The 20,763-nt window shown below is 30.5% G+C and overlaps 1 protein-coding gene and 1 long non-coding RNA gene across 11 annotated transcripts in view; both read right to left on the bottom strand.

The window, feature by feature from the left end:
* The window catches only part of LOC127279175 (mushroom body large-type Kenyon cell-specific protein 1), a 189,345-nt gene that overhangs the window by 75,060 nt on the left and 93,522 nt on the right, over positions 1–20,763 (bottom strand). For all 7 annotated transcript variants that reach the window (XM_051301384.1, XM_051301383.1, XM_051301386.1 and 4 more), the window contains one exon: positions 4,947–5,726. In XM_051301384.1, the coding sequence (XP_051157341.1) occupies positions 4,947–5,040 (94 nt within the window). In that variant the 5' untranslated portion in view covers positions 5,041–5,726. The remainder of the gene's footprint in view (positions 1–4,946; positions 5,727–20,763) is intronic.
* On the bottom strand, positions 3,262–4,311 carry LOC127279176 (uncharacterized). 4 transcript variants are annotated; one of them, XR_007842604.1, is made up of 5 exons: positions 4,191–4,311; positions 4,035–4,112; positions 3,755–3,800; positions 3,567–3,676; positions 3,262–3,332 (listed from the first exon to the last, which is right to left on the bottom strand). It is a non-coding gene; the product is annotated as an uncharacterized LOC127279176 (long non-coding RNA). The 4 variants fall into 4 exon arrangements; XR_007842605.1 differs by lacking the exon at positions 3,755–3,800 and adding an exon at positions 3,833–3,910 and having other exon boundaries at positions 4,067–4,112; XR_007842602.1 differs by lacking the exon at positions 3,262–3,332 and having other exon boundaries at positions 3,559–3,676.

The raw sequence follows: 20,763 nt of genomic DNA, 5'->3' as shown, positions 1-20,763 counted from the left end.
GGAAATAAAAATAGAAGTACAAAATCAAAATTTAAATGGAAAATTAAATTAAAATAGAAATATAAAATGAAAATGGAAAATCCAAAAAGTAAACAGAAAATCAAATTGTAAATACAAAAAAAAAATTATCAAAGGAATAGAAATCTAAAGTGGAAATACAAAACAAAATCAAAAGGAAGTGCAAATTGAAAATTAAATGAAAATAAAAATCAAAATGGAAATACAAAAAGAAAAAATCGTGGAAAAAGAAAATAAAAAAAAAAGTACTTCTAATTTTAAAATGTATCACACGCGAAAAAAGTTGACCGGAGGCTTGCGAAGGGGTTGGTAAGAAAGTAACGAAAAAAAATAAAAGAAGAAACGGGGTTGGCAGTCTAATAAATAATTGAAAGCGTTGAGCTAGATTCGCGAAACGAAGAAACGAGGAACATAATACCGTTTAGGAATAAACGGCCACTACAGAAGTTAGAGACTATCGAACTGTTGGAATCGGAGCAAGAGAGATATGCCCGGCATGTAACCAGGACTCGGGAGTTTTGGTTCGCAACAGGTTTCACCAACACAAACTCATATCTCACTTCGATCCTTCGCACACATTTCCAACGCTCGCTTATACAGCAAACTAGACTTTTCTATATATGTACATTTCCTCTATATATATATATATACAATCTTATACATTCGGGAGCAAACTACGTTATCCGAGAAACCATGCAAACATCTTTCTTACACACGTGTGTGCAACTTTAGATAAACTGTTTCTTTCCACATTTAGAATTATTGTTATTACACTTTTTCTCTTCTTTCGAGTCGTTTTGTTTTTAAATTTCAATTATTTAAAAAAATAATTTCATAGTGAAAAATCACTGATTTAAATAGTATTCTATCAATTAGTTAAAAATAAGTAATTATCATTTAAATTTATTTTGAGGTTATGTTTTAGTGAGTCGGGCAGAAATTATGCTATAGGATCCAGATCGAGGTCTGCCCTATTAGGGAGGGGGTTGCCCTATTAGGGAATGAAACGCCGCGCCTAATGTGGCCCTGATTAGAAAATCCACATTTTCTGGTCGCCCTGATTTGGCCACGATCAGCGTTTCATTCCCTACTAGGGCCCTGGTAGGGCAATTTCTACACGGGGAGATTTTGCTACTTTTTACTATTTTTTTTTATTTCGTTACCTGTTACTATTAATTACTTACATGGAAAACAAATTTTACTTCGAACAGAGATATAGAATATAGCGAAAACTTTCGCTGCTTTAATAAAACATATTTCTGTTCCAGTGAAACGTATCGCAGTTCCAGGTAAAGATTTTTTTTCCGTGTAATAATTGTATACCTAATATATAATAAATGTAACGCTCAGCAAAAAAAGGTATAAGCTCCCAAATATTTTAGGTTATGTTTTAGTTTTACCTGAATAAAAGGTTCATTTTTTATTAAAGTAAAAATAGATTTTATTTTATGAAATAAAGACTTAAACATCACACACCCCAAGAAAAGTATTTTTTTGATTTAAAGACGCACCAATTTCTTTGACTTGTTTTCTTTCATTCAAAATAAAATTTTCTTTCAAACAAAAATAGCTTCTTAGTTTCAAAGAAAATTTTATTTTGAATAAAAGAAATTTTTGCATTAAATCAAAGAAATTCTAACATTGATATAGAAACAAAGAAACATATTTATTTGAATTAAATAAAAAATTTCTTTGAAACGAAAATAAATTTTTTTGAATCAAAGAAATCTTTTTTCTGGTTGTAATGATTTGCATAAAGAATTTATCCTGCGTTTCTGAATTTTCTCTTCAAAAATCAAAATCATAATCTAAAACTCTTTTGAAGCTTCAGGTATACATTTGTTTTTAATTAGAGACTTGGAGTAAATATATATAAATTTTGTAAAAATGTAAATTTTAAACTAAAAAAAAATTTATATGGAAGATTATAAAATGACAATAAATGTCAAAAAAAAGGGTAAAAATTTCATTGATTGAAATTTACGTTGGGGGAAACTGTTGAGTATAAAAAGAGCAGTGTTAAACAATTGCTTTAAGATCAATTTCGCTAGGAAAGTTTATATTGAAGAAAAAAAAAAAGTTTCAGGACGGTTTCTACATTAATCTAACTTTAGTATTAAAATGAGATTTAAGTTGCAACAGTTCATTGTTTTGCATGGAAATTAACTACATGAAGTTATTGCAATATAAAAAGAAGGTAGAGCAAAAGAGCCATAGAAAGTGAAAAGTGAGTAACTCCATTAAAGCTAATTTAACACGAGAGAGAGAGAGAGAGAGAGATAGCGAGAGACAAAAACGAACGTATAATTTACGACTGACTGAACGCTCAATTCAATGCTATATACGTGTATATATATATGCTAAATGAATCAATTTCATTACCATTATGTCAAAATCATTTAAATTTAAATTTTACATTTTAAAAATGCATATACAACAATTACTAAAATCACATTAATCGAAAAATTAAAATAGTGTATTGTATATAATTTTTCATATATACATTTACGTCTTTAAAATGCGTTTTTTCCTACGCTTTTAAAAATAGTGTAATTCCTTTATTCAAAAAGTGATATTTTCAAAATTAAAATTATTTTTATTTTCAATTATTTTTCACATTAATAATTAATTTTTCAAAGGCTTGCAATTATTAAAATTATTTAAATTTTATCTAAATTTTGAGGTTATGTTCGTTTCTTGGTTAGGGGACTTTCAAGTTATTTGTTGGGCATAGCCTTAAACGAGGCTATGTCCGTTTACCCAAAATTCGTCCCTTGACGAATTTTGAGGTTATGTATTATCCTATGACCTTGAATTTTGAGGTTATGTTTGAACTGATGCATTTGAATCCTGTAAACCTATGCCCTAGAATTTTGATGTTATGTTTGACCTATGACCTTGAATTTCAAGGTTATGTTTGAACTGTAAAAATAAAGTACTAAGACAGTACCGAAAATTAATAAAACAGTACCGATTTTAGGTATCAAAATAGAACAAAATGAAAATTTCGTACCTGAAGTCGGTATTAAATTAATACCTTTCTTTTTACAGTATGAGACCTTGAACCTATACCCTAGAATTTTGAGGTTATGTTTGACTTATGACCTTGAATTTCGAGGTTATGTTTGAACTGAGGCCTTGAACCTATACCCTAGAATTTTGAGGTTATGTTTGAACTGAGGCCTTGAACCTATACCCTAGAATTTTGAGGTTATGTTTGAACTGAGGTCTTGAACCTATTCACTAGAATTTTGAGGTTATGTTTGACTTATGACCTTGAATTTCGAGGTTATGTTTGAACTGAGGCCTTGAACCTATACCCTAGAACTTTGAGGTTATGTTTGACTTATGACCTTGAATTTCGAGGTTATGTTTGAACTGAGGCCTTGAACCTATACCCTAGAATTTTGAGGTTATGTTTGACCTATGACCTTGATTTTTGAGGTTATGTTTGAAATGAGGCCTTGAACCTACACCCTAGAATTTTGAGGTTATGTTTGACCTATGACCTTGAATTTTGAGGTTATGTTTGAACTGAGGCCTTGAACCTATACCCTAGAATTTTGAGGTTATGTTTGACTTATGACCTTGAATTTCGAGGTTATGTTTGAACTGAGGCCTTGAACCTATACCCTAGAATTTTGAGGTTATGTTTGACCTATGACCTTGATTTTTGAGGTTATGTTTGAACTGAGGCCTTGAACCTATTCACTAGAATTTTGAGGTTATGTTTGACTTATGACCTTGAATTTCGAGGTTATGTTTGAACTGAGGCCTTGAACCTATACCCTAGAACTTTGAGGTTATGTTTAACTTATGACCTTGAATTTCGAGGTTATGTTTGAACTGAGGCCTTGAACCTATACCCTAGAATTTTGAGGTTATGTTTGACCTATGACCTTGATTTTTGAGGTTATGTTTGAAATGAGGCCTTGAACCTACACCCTAGAATTTTGAGGTTATGTTTGACCTATGACCTTGAATTTTGAGGTTATGTTTGAACTGAGGCCTTGAACCTATACCCTAGAATTTTGAGGTTATGTTTGACTTATGACCTTGAATTTCGAGGTTATGTTTGAACTGAGGCCTTGAACCTATACCCTAGAATTTTGAGATTATGTTTGACCTATGACCTTGATTTTTGAGGTTATGTTTGAACTGAGGCCTTGAACCTATACCCTAGAATTTTGAGATTATGTTTGGTATATGACCATCAATTCAAAAGACCTAGTACCTTGATTTTTGAGGTTATGTTCGTTTTAATCTATGTTTTTGTCGTTTGGCCTTATGTATATTGATATGTTATGTTAATTTTTAACCTATATGTTTTTGACATTATTAGTACAATACTGAAGACAACGATGGGTCAAGAGGTCGCTGGCTTTTGAGGTTAAAATCAGAACTAAAATACTAATATAAATACAGTTAAGTTTCCACGTAGCATTCAAATTCTCGTCTAGAATTTATATTCTATATGGGTTATTCCATGTCAAGAATAACTAATCTGACCTCATCTAATCAAAAACATGGGTTGGGTACACTTGATATTGAATGACCCATGGAGACAGCGGCGAAATCTTTTTTATAATATAGACGCACGGAGAAAAAAAAACGAATAAAGTAACTTTTACTATATATTTTAAAAGTAAAACCGAAACTGTCCGCATTTTCTGTCAATTTTTACTCCAAAAATAGTAAAAATTTACTCCTAAAATAGTAAAAATTATTCTGGAAATAGTCAATTTTACTATATTTATGGAGTAAAAATTGCGCAGAAACTGCGGACAGTTCAGTTTTTATTTTTAAAGTAGTTGCTGGACATTTTTACCCCCTTCTCTTAAATAAGGAAAAGATCTATTGCGCATGCGCACTAGATCCCCGTCACAGAAATGATTTAAAATAGTGTGGTAAAAAAATAAAAGACTTACCGACTACGAAGACCATATTCTTTGTCCATCGCAGCAGTTCCCTTCGTATGTGTCTGCGTTCCTGTATGCAGCGGGCATAGGGGCAATCCGCCATTTTTGAAATCACATCTTAGGATGTGTGTTTGCGTCGTCCGGCTTCAGGTGTTGTATATATATATATATATAGTCCTTGTCTCGTGTTCCCGCGTGGATATGACTTGATTTTCGTTTTTCTCTCACCCTCTCTCTTTCTCTCGTTTTTCGTTCCCTCCTCTCTTTTTGGGGGCACAAGTGCGTGTTTTACAAGAAATTTTTTTTTTCTTCCCTCAGTTATGTGTGTGTTTTTTTTTTCGATGTACGATTTGATTTTTTTTTTTGGGGGAGAAGTTTGTGTGTGACGTCACGCGTGACGTAACATGCGCCAGGAGGGGTTGATGGTTGTCGTTGTCGTTTCGTCGACGCTAGGAAAAGAGAGGGAAAAGACGACGGTGGCAGAATGATGATGGTGGGAGGAAGAGGGTGGAAGGGTGGTTAACGTAGGGGCGGCTTGTCCTCCACACTATATAGTATATGTACACACAGTACAACGCACACACACGTGCACGCTTGCGCTCTATCGCCGGCGGCTTCTCTCTCTCTCTCTTTCTCTATCTTTCTTTCTCTTGCAAATATGAATTTCAACCAGTGCTCCTTGTCTTTTTCTCCTCGCGATACAACTTGCCCCGCGTATCTCCTGAAGGAACGTTTTGTATGAAGGCGTGCACCTCTCTTCACATAGGCAATATACTACCAAACCAGAATCTGAAACAAAAAAGGGAAAGAATAACAATTAAAAAGATTTTCCAAAAAAAGCTGCTATTTAAAAATAATTATAGAAAGATTGAAATAATTTATTACCACTGCTGTACGGTGACGCAAAAATCGTCCAGCAGTGTTAATAAATTATATGTAATAACCTTCAAAATATGTTGGGAATTTTTTAAGTTTTCCATTTTAAAAGAAGCATTGGGGAAAAATTGTCAATAACATTATGAGGCGAATTCGGATACCTGTGGGCTGAGGAGAGAAGGGCGGTGCCCCACCCCGAAACAGGAAGGTACTACTTGAAATGAAACATTGCCGGTAAGAAGAGCGTCGGCCGGTTGTAGGTAGGAAAGGTAAAAGGGTAGGGGTGGCTCGCTCGCGGAAGGGGTGGTTTCGCGTAACCAGAGGGATAACGCGAGGAGGGGCGGGGGGGTGCAGATGCAGGGTGGAAAAGAGAAGGCCAGTGCGGAGACCAAGGGAAAAGAGGAGCAGAGTGCGCCTAATATGCAACAAGAGAAAAAGAATTGGCGATCAATAGGTAGTAGCTGGTAAGCGTCCTTTCATCCGTCCCCTCGCAACCCCTCGTCCTTTCCACCTGCTCTCTCTCTTGCCCCCCCCCCCTCGGCAACTGAACCTCACCCTTCCACCTTCCGCTCCACCTTGCCCATCGCGAAATACTCTCCGCCACTGCCACCTTCGCGACCGGGACACCCACCCATAGCTTGCAACTAAGTTCATCGGTGTCGCCTATACCAAAACAAACCCACTACGTCCTCAGACGATCACAACTTGATCCAATATCTCTCTCTCTCTCTCAATTCACCGAATGCGAATATGCATCGCCTGGGAAATTAGACATTAGAATGTGCGCACTTTCTTATCCTTCCCAAGGATTAATTTTCATATATTTATTTTTGTTTCTATTATTGTCTTAATCCGAATGGGGAATTTTTATTTTTATACCAATTTAATTTTGTTACAGAATACAGTAATGAATCTGGAACACAATGGAACGTGTTCTGGAACTACAGGGAGAAATACAATTACACTGACAATCGGAGTTTAGATTTTGGAACAAGTTCCAGAAATGCAGGAAAAACAAAGATTAGTATTGTAAATTCTGTAACGAATCTGGAATACAAAATAATGTTATTTTGAACAGGGAAAAATACTTCCTGAAAGAAGCAAAATAATTACGGATTCAGAGTGTAAAAATCGGATTGATTAAACTGTGTTTATTGCAAATAAATCTTGTGTTTGTTAATGCAAAACACTGCGTAAAAAGAAGTATAAGATGTTTTGGTAGCGTATTTAAGACATTAAGCTACCAAAACATCTTAAAATAAGATATACTTCTTTTTGCAGTGTATATGATAATACAAAGTGTTGAGAAAACAAAAAAATTTGTTTTGGAATCTAACGCACACTATTACAAATACACCACTACTTATATATTTTCCTTTTATACCTGATAATATCACGCAGAAAAAACGCTGGATAAATTTTGTTGTGGGTATAATTTTTACCAATGCTATACGGAGAGAAATTTCTCCCTAATTTCGTATGAAAACTACTTACTCATTTAGTAAAACAACTATTGCGACTTTAATAGCATAAAATTTATACCAATATCACTCTTGGACATACTAAAATAGTTTGAGTTCTTCCCGAGTGATTCAATCAGTAATTGATATTTTACTAATTGAATCAGTAAATTTGTACTAATTGTCAGTTGCTCAATTCTCGCTATGGCAATTAGTAGATTTCTACTGCTAATCAGTAAAATATGACTGATTCAGATTTAGAGAGTACTACACTGAAAAAATTCCTAACCCCCGTATGCCAGGAATTGACTAATTTGCCTAGTTACGAGAGGAACCCACTAGGCAATCTTGGTCAAAGTTGATTTCGACAATTAGTCGGAATGACCTGGGAAGCTTATCAGAATAACCAGGTATCTTAGTTACATAGGCTAGAATCACTTTGACTAAATAAACATTAGCAAAATTGACTATAGATACATGTCATTTTAACCAAACATCTTAGTTAATATAACTAAACTAGTAAATAAGGAGTCAATTCTACTAAATCGACTTTGACAATATTAACCAACCTACATAACTGAATTGACTAGGATGCTTGGTTACGCTGACTAGATTTAAAGTTACTATGGTTAATAGTCATTAATGCGAAGCAAATTTTTTTCAGTGTAATATAGCGTCAAACGTCGAGCGATTATTTGACAACTAATTGCAATAATTGCTCGATGTTGACGCTATATTGGTATGTGCCTTTTACGAATCTCGCACGGCAGAGCGGGGAACTATGTTCACTTATTGTCATTCGTGCAAGATAAACATAAAATTGCTACTAATAACATTAATACCAGTGATCTTTTAACGCATGGGAATTTTTGGAACTATTTTAGTATAACTTTAAGCGTTTTTGTTAAGAAAACGGACATACGAAAATCGCTAGTATATAGTATTGGTACTTTAAAAGTGAAAAATTTCCCTCCGTGTAATTCACATGGACAGTGGGCACCCTCGCAATTAGTATAAAATTTGTTGCAGATAATTTTTATACCGATTTTTGGGGTTAAATTCTATTTTTCTTGTGTACCTTTTCCAAATCACTAAAGGACAAGTCAGTCTGGTCATAGACGTCAAAAAAAGGACACCCACTAAATTCAACCACTTCCGAAAAGTATATTCAGTATTATTGTCACTTATTAACACACTATTGAATCACGTGTATATAACATTTTATTCTTCTATTGAATTAAACAGTAACTGTTTGTGTTCTCATTGTGTTTTAAACCCTTGATTTATATTTCTCCAATATATTTAATAATTCCAACAATCACATCACAAATTCTGTACCACTTTTCTAATAATTCCCGAATAAGATTCCAAAACACACCTAGAAAAAGGGATTTTACTATCGGATTGTTAATATCTAACAAATCCGATTAGCTCCTGTAATTATTTTGGTGTTTCAACAATTGAGGTTGTTGCTACAGCAAACACCTAAAATGGTTTTGTTGAATTCGAAATACAAAACATTTGTTTTCACGACAAACCAGATTTATTAGTTCTCCGTTAATCAGGTTTAATGTTGTAGAACATTATGTTCTGTAACAATATTAAATTTCAAATCACTAATTCTGTTCCAACATGAATCCAATACAGAAGTCTAATACTGGTTCCTGAATGCAAAACTGATACTGAATTTCGGTGTCGATTTAGTATCTGTCCTACTTAATTTCCAATGTTAATCCGCAGTACTGATATATTCGGTACTGGATTACGATATCAGTTTGGGTTAACATAGAACTAATAATTTTCATTTGTTGTTGAAGCAAACATTTTGTTATTTCAGCAAATTGGGATTCAACAAAATCAATTCAGGTGTTTGCTGTGACAACAAACTCAATTGTTGAAACAACAAAACAATTTCAGTATACGGAGAGAAATAGATGGTAAGAACTTATGATCTTAAAATGGTAAAAAGTATAGATGTTATCCGGTACTATCATTATGCTACTCGGTACTATCAAAGATGTTACAAAAAGTATGGTTATGTTACCCATTACAATCATGATGTTACCCCGTACAATCTGGATAGTAACTGATAGAATCTAGATTGCTGTCCGTATATGTAAGATCAAATATGGTACCTGGTACTATCTAGATAGTACCCCGTACCATCTATTTCTCTCCGTGTAACCAATCGGATTTGTTAGTTCCTGTATTAACAATCCAATAGTAAATTTAACAATCCCCTTTTCTACTTGCATTGTTCAGTAACAATTACATAAAAATTCTGTAACAGAATGAATGTAGTTAAAAATTATAATTATGTAACAATTCTGCAACAGTTGTTGAACATAATTGTTTATGTAATATCAATATATTCGGATTTTGTAAACATTAAAAAATGTATAATTTTACATAAAATAAAAACCATCAAACATTTCAGCGTTAAGAATTTTTTTCTTTTTTAATTAATAAAATATGAAACACATAATGAATAACAGGGGAGAATTTTTTCTGTAGTTCTGAACTCGTTGGAAAATTCCTGCACGAATAAATACAATTTAAGAGAAAAACCACCAAGAACCGAGGAAATAACAATTTCAAGTAAAGAATCTCTATTTTGTTGTTTTTTTTTTTTTTTTTAATTTCGACTATATACGTACACGAGTTAAATACTGGTAGTGAAGGTGGTTTGAAGCTGTTAATTCGTTAGCGCAATCGGGGTTTGAAAAGAGTTGGTCTTGTGTATATATATATATGTATATATTTTTTCGCGGCACAGTCCGAGTGACCTGTGAGACTTATATACACCATAGTAACTAACGATTTTTTTCTTTAGGCACGCGGGAAGGTTCAATGACGTCGCAACCCTGGCGCATATGAATGCAAGTAAATGTAAAACGTTATATACAGTAAATTTATGTACTGGGAAACTGTTCGTCACTATGTCGTCGTACCAGTCGACATCATATGGGCAAATCCACAGAACCGGCCCATTTTTACTTATCAAGATGAAAATTTTCCAAATAGCAAGCACACCTTTTATTTATGGTTTACTTTCTTTAAAATATATTCAAGAACAATTATCTTCTTGCGTGATTCATTTTATTTTAATGCCGTTTGAGTTAAAAGCCAAAAACGAAAATATTATTTTTCTTCTGGAAATTATAATTAAAAATGGCATTTCTTTGTTTTTTTTATATATTATTTGAAATATGTGCAAAACATTTTGAATAATAAAATATGATAAAATACAAATAATTAATTTTTTAATTATCAAAAATAAATTATTTATATTTTATCATATTTTATTATATATTTTATTTATTAGCATTTAATTTTTTATTTCTGTAAATTAAATTGTTTACTTACTAATTTTGATATTAACTATTTTAACCAACAAACTGACATTATTGACATCGATTTTGATATAACTTTGAAAATAAAACAAATGAAAGGATAATTCATTTTTCACGATTAACTAGTTAAATTTCGATAAATTTTTTTTTATTTTTAATTTTTAGACGTTATAAATTGAAAATATAATTTGGCGTTTGCATACAAGAATTATAATAATGTCTTTATATAATCACACATGTTTTCAACTCATCATATTTTATCCTGTAGTTGTGCTACTGAAAAAAGGCTAAGTTGAAAATGGTTCACGCTTAAACATAGAGTGATAATTATTGGAATATTTTCTTTAATTCTGATTGCACTCTATTCTATGATACATACATTTGTTCGTCTGTTCACAAGCAATAAGCTCCAATTTGAAAAATTCAAATCGAATAATCGCCGCAAAAGATATTTACAAAAATGTATAGACATTTCATTATTATAAAATAATGAGTAACGCTACTTTCAACGACTATCATTTCTTTTTATTTAAGAGCACATATTTTTTATTACTTTCAAAACATTCTTCAATAAGTAAACTATAATTCACCACAGTTTGGAATTGTTCGGATCTATGCCGAACAAGTTATATCTATAAGAATTAAAATTTATACCTGGAGTAACACCGTAAATTTCATGTTTTAAGTTACTTAATTCGATTTTATTTTTTATAAAAGACTAGAAGGTTCACATTTATTCAATTTTCTTATTTCAATAGGTTCTCAGAGATATTACAAAATGGTTGAAGTATGAAAATAATTAATATAATACTTCTAAAATAGAAAAATATATGAGTAACATGAAATCGGCCGGCTCTGTGGATTTGCCCATATACGTGTCAGCTGAAATTTTAATAAAATCGAGTTTGCCGCTCTTCATACTGAAATATTCAACTTTACAACCACGTAATTCGTATATACCTCTCGTATATGACTGAATAGTGAATAGGATTAGAACACCTATGCCTTGTTCAATTCAAAATATCACGAGACTTTTCACGCTAATATAAAAGCAATTATCAAAATTGTGTTTAAAATTCATTTTAGAGTCACTTTTATAATTATATATATATACTTGCTATAAACTATTTTTACAATTATGGAATGAAACAATGGAAATTTATAACCGCGCTTGTTGCAGAGCTGGGTACTCTAATACCCAATGTGCACTTGCTGGAAGTATGTTTTAGAAACCTCAAAGAAAACAGTTTTCTGGAATAAGTGTTGTAATTTTTTTTACGGAACAGTTCTGGAAAATGTTATAGATTCTTTAACGTTTATTCTGTAGCTGATCTATAAGAAGTACTGTGAAAAAATTATTTTAGATATTTTAATAGGTATAGTAGATATTTCATTACGTGCAGCAGAAATTTCAATATAAGTATAGTAGAAATTGCAATACGTTCAGTAGAAATTTCAGTACGTATAGCAGAAATTTCAAAAAGTATAGTAGAAATTGCAATACGTACAGTAGAAATTTCAGTACGTATAGCAGAAATTTCAATATAAGTATAGTAGAAATTTCATTACGTATAGCAGAAATTTCAAAAAGAATAGTAGAAATTTCAATACGTACAGTAGAAATTTCAGTACGTATAGCAAAAATTTCAAAAAGTATAGTAGAAATTGCAATACGTACAGTAGAAATTTCAGTACGTATAGCAGAAATTTCAATATAAGTATAGTAGAAATTTCATTACGTGTAGCAAAATTTCAAAAAGTATAGTAGAAATTTCGAAAAGTACAGTAGAAATTTCAGTACGTATAGCAGAAATTTCAATATAAGTATAGTAGAAATTTCATTACGTGTAGCAGAAATTTCGAAAAGTACAGTAGAAATTTCAGTATGTATAGTAGAAATTGCAATACGTTCAGTAGAAATTTCAGTACGTATAGCAGAAATTTCAAAAAGTATAGTAGAAATTTCGAAAAGTACAGTAGAAATTTCAGTACGTATAGCAGAAATTTCAATATAAGTATAGTAGAAATTTCATTACGTGTAGCAGAAATTTCGAAAAGTACAGTAGAAATTTCAGTATGTATAGTAGAAATTGCAATACGTTCAGTAGAAATTTCAGTACGTATAGCAGAAATTTCAAAAAGTATAGTAGAAATTTCGAAAAGTACAGTAGAAATTTCAGTACGTATAGCAGAAATTTCAATATAAGTATAGTAGAAATTTCATTACGTGTAGCAGAAATTTCGAAAAGTACAGTAGAAATTTCAGTATGTATAGTAGAAATTGCAATACGTTCAGTAGAAATTTCAAAAAGTATAGTAGAAATTGCAATACGTACAGTAGAAATTTCAGTACGTATAGCAGAAATTTCAATATAAGTATAGTAGAAATTTCAGTACGTATAGCAGAAATTTCAATATAAGTATAGTAGAAATTTCATTACGTGTAGCAGAAATTTCGAAAAGTACAGTAGAAATTTCAGTATGTATAGTAGAAATTGCAATACGTTCAGTAAAAATTTCAGTACGTATAGCAGAAATTTCAAAAAGTATAGTAGAAATTTCAATACGTACAGTAGAAATTTCAGTACGTATAGCAGAAATTTCAATATAAGTATAGTAGAAATTTCATTACGTGTAGCAGAAATTTCAAAAAGTATAGTAGAAATTTCGAAAAGTACAGTAGAAATTTTAGTACGTATAGCAGAAATTTCAATATAAGTATAGTAGAAATTTCATTACGTGTAGCAGAAATTTCGAAAAGTACAGTAGAAATTTCAGTATGTATAGTAGAAATTGCAATACGTTCAGTAGAAATTTCAGTACGTATAGCAGAAATTTCAAAAAGTATAGTAGAAATTTCAATACGTACAGTAGAAATTTCAGTACGTATAGCAGAAATTTCAATATAAGTATAGTAGAAATTTCAATACGTATAGCAGAAATTTCAAGGAGTATAGTAGAAATTTCAACACGTATAGCAGAAATTTCAATAAGTATATTGTAGATTAATGAATTAAAATGAAGTTAGCAATTTTCAGTAAAAATTCAATAAAAAAATATATATCTTAAAGCTTTAAAATGTAGAAAATAGAAAAATGCTCATTGACACAAAACCTTTAATATTATCATTAGAAATGTAAACATTTTAAAAAATTCATATATCAGTTTGTTGATTCGTGATATTTAACGATTAAATATCAATTTTCTAAAGGACGCGCAACATTTGTGCATAAATAATATTTTAAAGGCACAAAAGCAGGCTTTTATTTTCCTTTTTTTTATATATATTATAAGAATGAAAAGAACTAAAGTGTGTAGAAAAGCGTTTTGTTTTCCTGTTTCGAAGCACTCCTGTTGAATGCAACAGTTGTTCGGCTTTTGTCTCTTCACGGGCAAAATCGTTGAAAACTATATATATATATATATACATAAGAATCAGTAGCAAAAAAAAAAAAATCAGAATTAATAAAATGTTCATCGTTCTTTAATGTTATTCGCACATATTGTAATTGTATACTCGATTCTTATGATGAAAAAAGAAATACTTGAATGATCTCTAAATGATATAAAACACCTACACATTTCCACCTTCGCAAAATTTATTGCATGAACTTTAAATAACTGTGTACAGAATTTATTGCATTAAGTAAAGTTTAAATAAAGTTTGTAGTTTAATAAATGTTTCTTTCATTTTATAACTGTTCATTAATTAATTATAATCTTCTTCTGAGTTAATTTAATTCAACTAATCTATTTTATATGGTTTTTATATTTTTTAATATGGTTGTTACCTTTTTAATGGTTATTACATATATTTCTATAATGGTTAGATATTATATTAATTTGCATATTATTTATAATACAATTTTTGGATAATTTAGGTTCGATTTAAAATTGTTACACGGGGAAAAAAAATGGAAAAACGAATAAAGTAACTTTTACTATACTTTAAAAGTAAAAAAAAAACTGAACTGTCCGCAGTTTCTGCGCATTTCTGACAATCTTTACTCCAGAAATAGTAAAATTTACTATTTTCAGAATAATTTTTTACTATTTTAGGAGTAAATTTTACTATTTCTGGAGTAAAAATTACCAGAAATGCGCAGAAATTGCGGATAATTCAGGTTTTATTTTTAAAGTAGTAAAAATTACTTTTATTCGTTTTTTCATTTTACTCCGTGTACAATTACATAATATATTTAATTCGAAAATATATTCTATTACAGTTAAGCAAAAAATATGTTTTAAAACTTTATGTTCGATTTAAATTTAAAATTTATAATTAAAAAATCGAACAAAATTTATATTTAAATTAAATAACGCTCGACGATTAAACCTCAAAGTCGAAAAAATTTTAGGTTATGTTCAGTGATAGTTTTAGCTTAATTAAACATTTATGTTTTGATTATGTAAATAAAATAAATTAATTCAACATTTTGAATCTATAATGAAAACTTAAACATCACTATATTGTTGTGTCCCCTCTTTGGTGTATTCTCAATCGAAAAATCAAAAACATAACCTAAAAAATTTTTTTGCCTCTAAGATTTAATCATGATTTGTGGAATCAATCATTGAATCAACCAAAAAAGTGTATTTGAAACAAATTCAAAATTTGTTTAGCAATGAGAAAATAAGCGTTTGAAAAATATCGTTCTCTCAATAAAAAAAAAAATTCAGAAAATTAAAAATAATACTCTCGACAAAAAAAATCAAAAGTCGAATTATAAAAGAAACAATCGAAATAGACAAATAATTTGCTGAATTATATATATAGGTATGTTATCGTTTCTGAATTGGGAATGAGAGGAATATTTAGCAAAGTACAAGGAACCTGGCGTGCGAGACAAGAGTGCAGAATTGGCGAGAAGGATGAAGAGAGAAAAAAAAAAAAGAGAGAGGGAGAGATGGATGCTCGAGGAAGAGATGAAGGGGGTGTGTGGGGGGTGGTGGAAGAGGGAAGTTTGAAGTGGTGGGGGATCGCGCACTCCGTTTTTTTCCCCAGGGGCGCGAGGCAAGGGTGCGTTGGATTCGGTTACTTGGTCTCACCCCTTTGGACCACCTCCACCGCACCAGGAGCAGCAGCAGCAGCAGCAATGAAATTTCCCTTCTCCGCAACCCCCCTTTTCCTTGGCCTCCTCCTCTTACCCTTCCAACGCGCCTCAGCGCGGTGCTTCTCGTTTTTTTTAACGAAGGATCCGCTCAATACCTCGGCTGTCATAACCTCCCGGCGCCCACCCCTCTCTTCCGCATCCCGTGCAGGGCTTGCACTCAACCCCTCCCCAAACCGCCCGCTCATTCCTCTTCCCAGTTTTTAACGTTTCGTTCGATGTTTCTCTTCGGGCGGACGGGCGCCAAAGGGTGAGGGGCAAGTGCATTTCGTCGTTACTTTGTTTTACGTGTTTCCCCCCCCCTTCCCCACCACAATCCTTTTTCTCCTCTTACATATAGCAAAGTGTGCAAGTGTGTTGTACACGCACATACCGCGCGCTAGATATACACTTTGTTACGCGCCTTGCCTCTCTTCTTTTTCCGTTCTTTTCCAATACTATCGCACATAGAGAGAGAGGGAGAGACGTGGACGTAAAAAGGGGCGCTTTACATCCACCTCCTAAGTATCCTTCATACATCCAGTGGAGAAAAAAATGTTTTACTGCCTTCCTTTGAAATTACGCTTTAATCCCTAAAGAAAATCTCTATTGAATTAAAAATTTTTCACCTTCACGTCTATATATATATATATATATATATATATAATGTGAATCACGGAGTATTGCGCGGAAATCTCAAATTTTGAAGAAGAAAAAAAATTGCTTTTAATATATATACAATTTTTTTTTTTTTTTTTGTAAAAAAATATTAACTTTTAGTTTGAATATAGAAAATCAGAGTATACAGTAATGGATTAAAATAAGATGCAATTTAATCCATCAAAGAATTATTTCTCATTAAAGGATTAATAATAAAACGTATACTTTTGAATTCTTACTGAAATAACCTGCAATCAAAGATTAAAAAATTGTGAACTTTGAAAAAATTTAATTTAGAATTATATTTATTTTTATCGAATTGAAAAAAAAAAATTATAAAAAATTACAGCGTAATGTGAGGTTTAAGGATTATATAATTTTTTATTATAATGAAAAGAGGTTTTTATGGATAACCCTTTTCAATTTGAACACAGGTGGTTGATTATGTAATTCCATTTTCATTCACACTACACCACTATTTCTAATTTTCATTTTCATATCCACTTCCACTTTTTCTAATTTTTAATTCTACTTTCACTTTTTCTAATTTTCATTTCCACTTCCATTTTTTACTATTTTCATTCCCACTTCCATTTCTACTTCCACTTTTTCTAATTTTTATTCTAATTTCTATGGGAAAATTAGAAAAAGTGGAAATGGAAGTGGGAATAAAAATTAGAAAAAGTGGAAATGGAAGTGGAAATAAAAATTAGAAAAAAAGGAAGACATTTTCGTTCCCACTTCCACTTTTATTAATTTTTATTCTCATTTCCATTTCCACTTTTTCTAATTTTCCCAATGAAAATATGAATGAAAATTAGAAAATGAACTTAGAACTTCCACTTTTTCTAATTTTCTTTCTCATTTCCATTTCCACTTTTTCTAATTTTCCCAATGGAAATGAATATGAAAATTAGAAAAAGTGAAAGTAGGAACGAAAATTGTAAAAAATGGAAGTGGAAGTGGGAATAAAAATTGAAAAAAGTGGAAGTGGGATTGAAAATTGGAAAAAGTGGAAGTGGAAGTGGAAATGAAAGTGGTAATGAAAATTGGAAAAAGTGGAAATGGAAGTGGGAATGAAAATATAAAAAAAGTGGAAATGGAAGTGGTAATGAAAATTAGAAAAAACTGAAATGGGAATGAAAATTGAAAAAAGTGGAAGTGGGATTAAAAATTGGAAAAAGTGGAAGTGGAAATGATAATGAAAATTAGAAAAAGTGGAAATGGAAGTGGGAATAAAAATTAGAAAAAAAGGAAGACATTTTCGTTCCCTCTTCCACTTTTTCTAATTTTTATTCTCATTTCCATTTCCACTTTTTCTAATTTTCCCAATGGAAATGAGAATGAAAATTATAAAAAGTGAAAGTAGGAACGAAAATTGTAAAAAATGGAAGTGGAAGTGGGAATGAAAATTGAAAAAAGTGGAAGTGGGATTAAAAATTGGAAAAAGTGGAAATGGAAGGGGTAATGAAAATTAGAAAAAGTGGAAGTGGAAGTGTAAATGAAAGTGGTAATGAAAATTGGAAAAAGTGGAAATGGAAGTGGAAGTGAAAATTAGAAAAAAATGAAGTGTGAATGAAAATTGAAAAAAAGTGGAAGTGGGATTAAAAATTGGAAAAAGAGGAAGTGGAAATGATAATGAAAATTAGAAAAAGTGGAAATGAAATTACATAATTAACCCCGAGAAGTGCAATAATTGCTTAAATTTTCGGTTTGTTTTTACATTTGCCAACTTGGACATACCCTTAATGCTAATTAATTAATTTATTATTATCGTTTATTTCTTATTTTTTACTAAAACTTTAATAAAAAAATATTAAATTAAATAGTGATATTTCTTAAAAAAATTAGTGAAAATTTCAACTAATTGAAGTTTCTTATATTATTTTCTTTCAGTGTATATAGAATAGTGAAAAATTTAACTGAAACAATTAAAACTTTTGCTATTCTAGTAAAACTTTTTCCGAATCTTTTTTTATTATAATTTGCGCCTATAATTTATTTAAAGTTAACGCAAAAGAGATATATATATATATAATTTAGAAATTAAAAAATAAATATTCCCTCACATATACAAAATAAAGTTTATTAATCTATATAGCTTGTATGAAGTCAATGACGTTCAGGTAGTTGGTCTCATTTCTCCGATAAGTTGTAACTATATATCAAACTTGTTTTAAAAGGTATAAAGAAGTATATATGAATCCATTGTAAATTATTAAAAATATGTGTGTGTGTGTGTATATGCAAGTGAAATAACCCAAAGGTTAGACTCTCCTATTCTTAGTTGAAATGCCAGCTTGGAGAGTTTCACGAGCTTCCGGATTGTAAGTTGGGTTATAGTTGTATGTAACTCAAGCAACAAGAACATTTCCATGTGGATCAATACCGAATTGTTGGTAATTGTACAAAATTCAGTCAAGAAGAAACATCTACTCACCTATTAACATTGTGCGTGTAACACAAAAGTAAATTCGAAAAACATTCAAATATATGGGGGTATTCTATTTTAAAAATTATTTTACTCCTATAGTAAACAATTGATAATATATAAGACAATTTTTAAATAATTATTTTTCCTATTTAATTAAATCAAATTACTTTTCCAATGAGTATATACGGTAAGTGCACCAATTACGACGCGTTCATAAAAAATAGCTATTATTACTATTATATTTCATATATAACTGTTGCAAAATGATTTAAAAAAAAATTATTTGAATCTTTTTTTGATACAATTATTAATTGTAATTTAATGCAAATTTAAACAATTATTAATTTATAATTATTTGATATCAAATTTTTTACCTCATCGTAATTGAAACATTTTTAAGATTTCCTTATTGGCTTCAATTGCGGTGGGCAAAGTATCTTCAAAATACACGTATAATTTTGGTCACCGTAATTGATACAAACGCGCCGTAATTAGTATACATTTATCCTAGTTTCGAAAGAGAAAAAAAGAAAAAATTTTCTGGAGAATCACATTTTGGATAAGAAAAGTAAAAAAACATTACCTAATTTTCCACAGAAAAATATAGAGAAAAATCCTCAAGCAACATTAAATATTATATTTGAAATGTGGGAACGAAAATGTGAAAGTATGAGGAACTTCGCATACAAACTACTCATTTATATGAAAATGTTGTAATCCAATTGTGTAATAATATTACATATATATATATATATATATATATTTTATTTTGCGCATATATGACTAAATTTAGAGAAAATTGTCCCTTCTCCCCTAATATTACAAAAAAATACTCTTTCCAAGACGAAAAAAAAGACACAAAGTAGAATCGATGTGAGTCAACTGCGCGACATTACTAATTATCTCAAGTTTCAGTTATAAAAAAAAAAAAAAAAAAAAAAGAGAAAAAAAAATCTTTTCCTCGAACCTATTCGTCAACCCACACAATCACGCTTTTAACACTGCCCACTGAAACTTGATTTTTGCTCTTTATATATAAATTATTTCCAAGAAATATATATACTGTCTGTCATGGTTTGAATATAAATTTTTCATATATTGCGTAAATCGGGAATATAATTTTCTCGCTTGAAAAATCAAAAAAATTACAACAGGCGATCAAGAATATAAAAGATTGACACGATAAAACAATTGAAATAATATTTATATGCATGAATATAACAGAACAAGAATATTTGAATTAAAATAGAAAGCAAATATAAAAGTTCTAAATAAATAAAAACAAATACAAATTGAGAAAAAACAAAAAAATTACAATTTTTATTTTACATTTATAATTTTTAATAAAAATTTTAGTTTTTATTTTTTAAAAAAAAAACTTCAAACGAATCGAATAAAAAAAAAAATGAAATAGAAAATAATTGTAAAAGTATTTAATATTTTATTATATATAAATAGAATAATAAAAAAGCAATTGAGATGCAAAATAATAAAGCAATTGAATTTGAATAAAATCAAAATATGCCTGAGAAAAAAGGAAATTAAATAAAGCAATCAAAAATTAAATAATACAACGCGGAAATAAAATAATAATATACAAAATAGGGTGAAAAAAAAAAATGAAACTTTAATGAATCAGATAAAAGCGCGAATCGCATGGAAAGTTTGTGAGATTTAAAAAAAAAAAAATTACAGCTTATTTGCAGTTTAAGGGCTTGAACGTGAACAAATTGTATAGTGTAAAGTAATAGCTGCTTATTATAAAGCAAACGAATGGGATTTTACCTGTAACTTCTCAAGAGGCATGTAATTTAACGAGAGTAAACATTTTCAACGAGTTTCCAGTTCTCGATAACATCTTCTAATCACTTTTGAACTCTCTCTCTCTCTCTCTCTTGATTCAATTAGGGGACTTGGAAAATCATATGAGAATCTGGAATAGATAATGAATAC

Source organism: Leptopilina boulardi, unplaced genomic scaffold, assembly GCF_019393585.1.
Source record: "Leptopilina boulardi isolate dan_hultmark-lab unplaced genomic scaffold, ZJU_Lbou_2.1 LbouV2_214, whole genome shotgun sequence".
Lineage (NCBI taxonomy): Eukaryota > Metazoa > Arthropoda > Insecta > Hymenoptera > Figitidae > Leptopilina > Leptopilina boulardi.
This window is presented reverse-complemented; position numbering and strand designations above follow the sequence as displayed.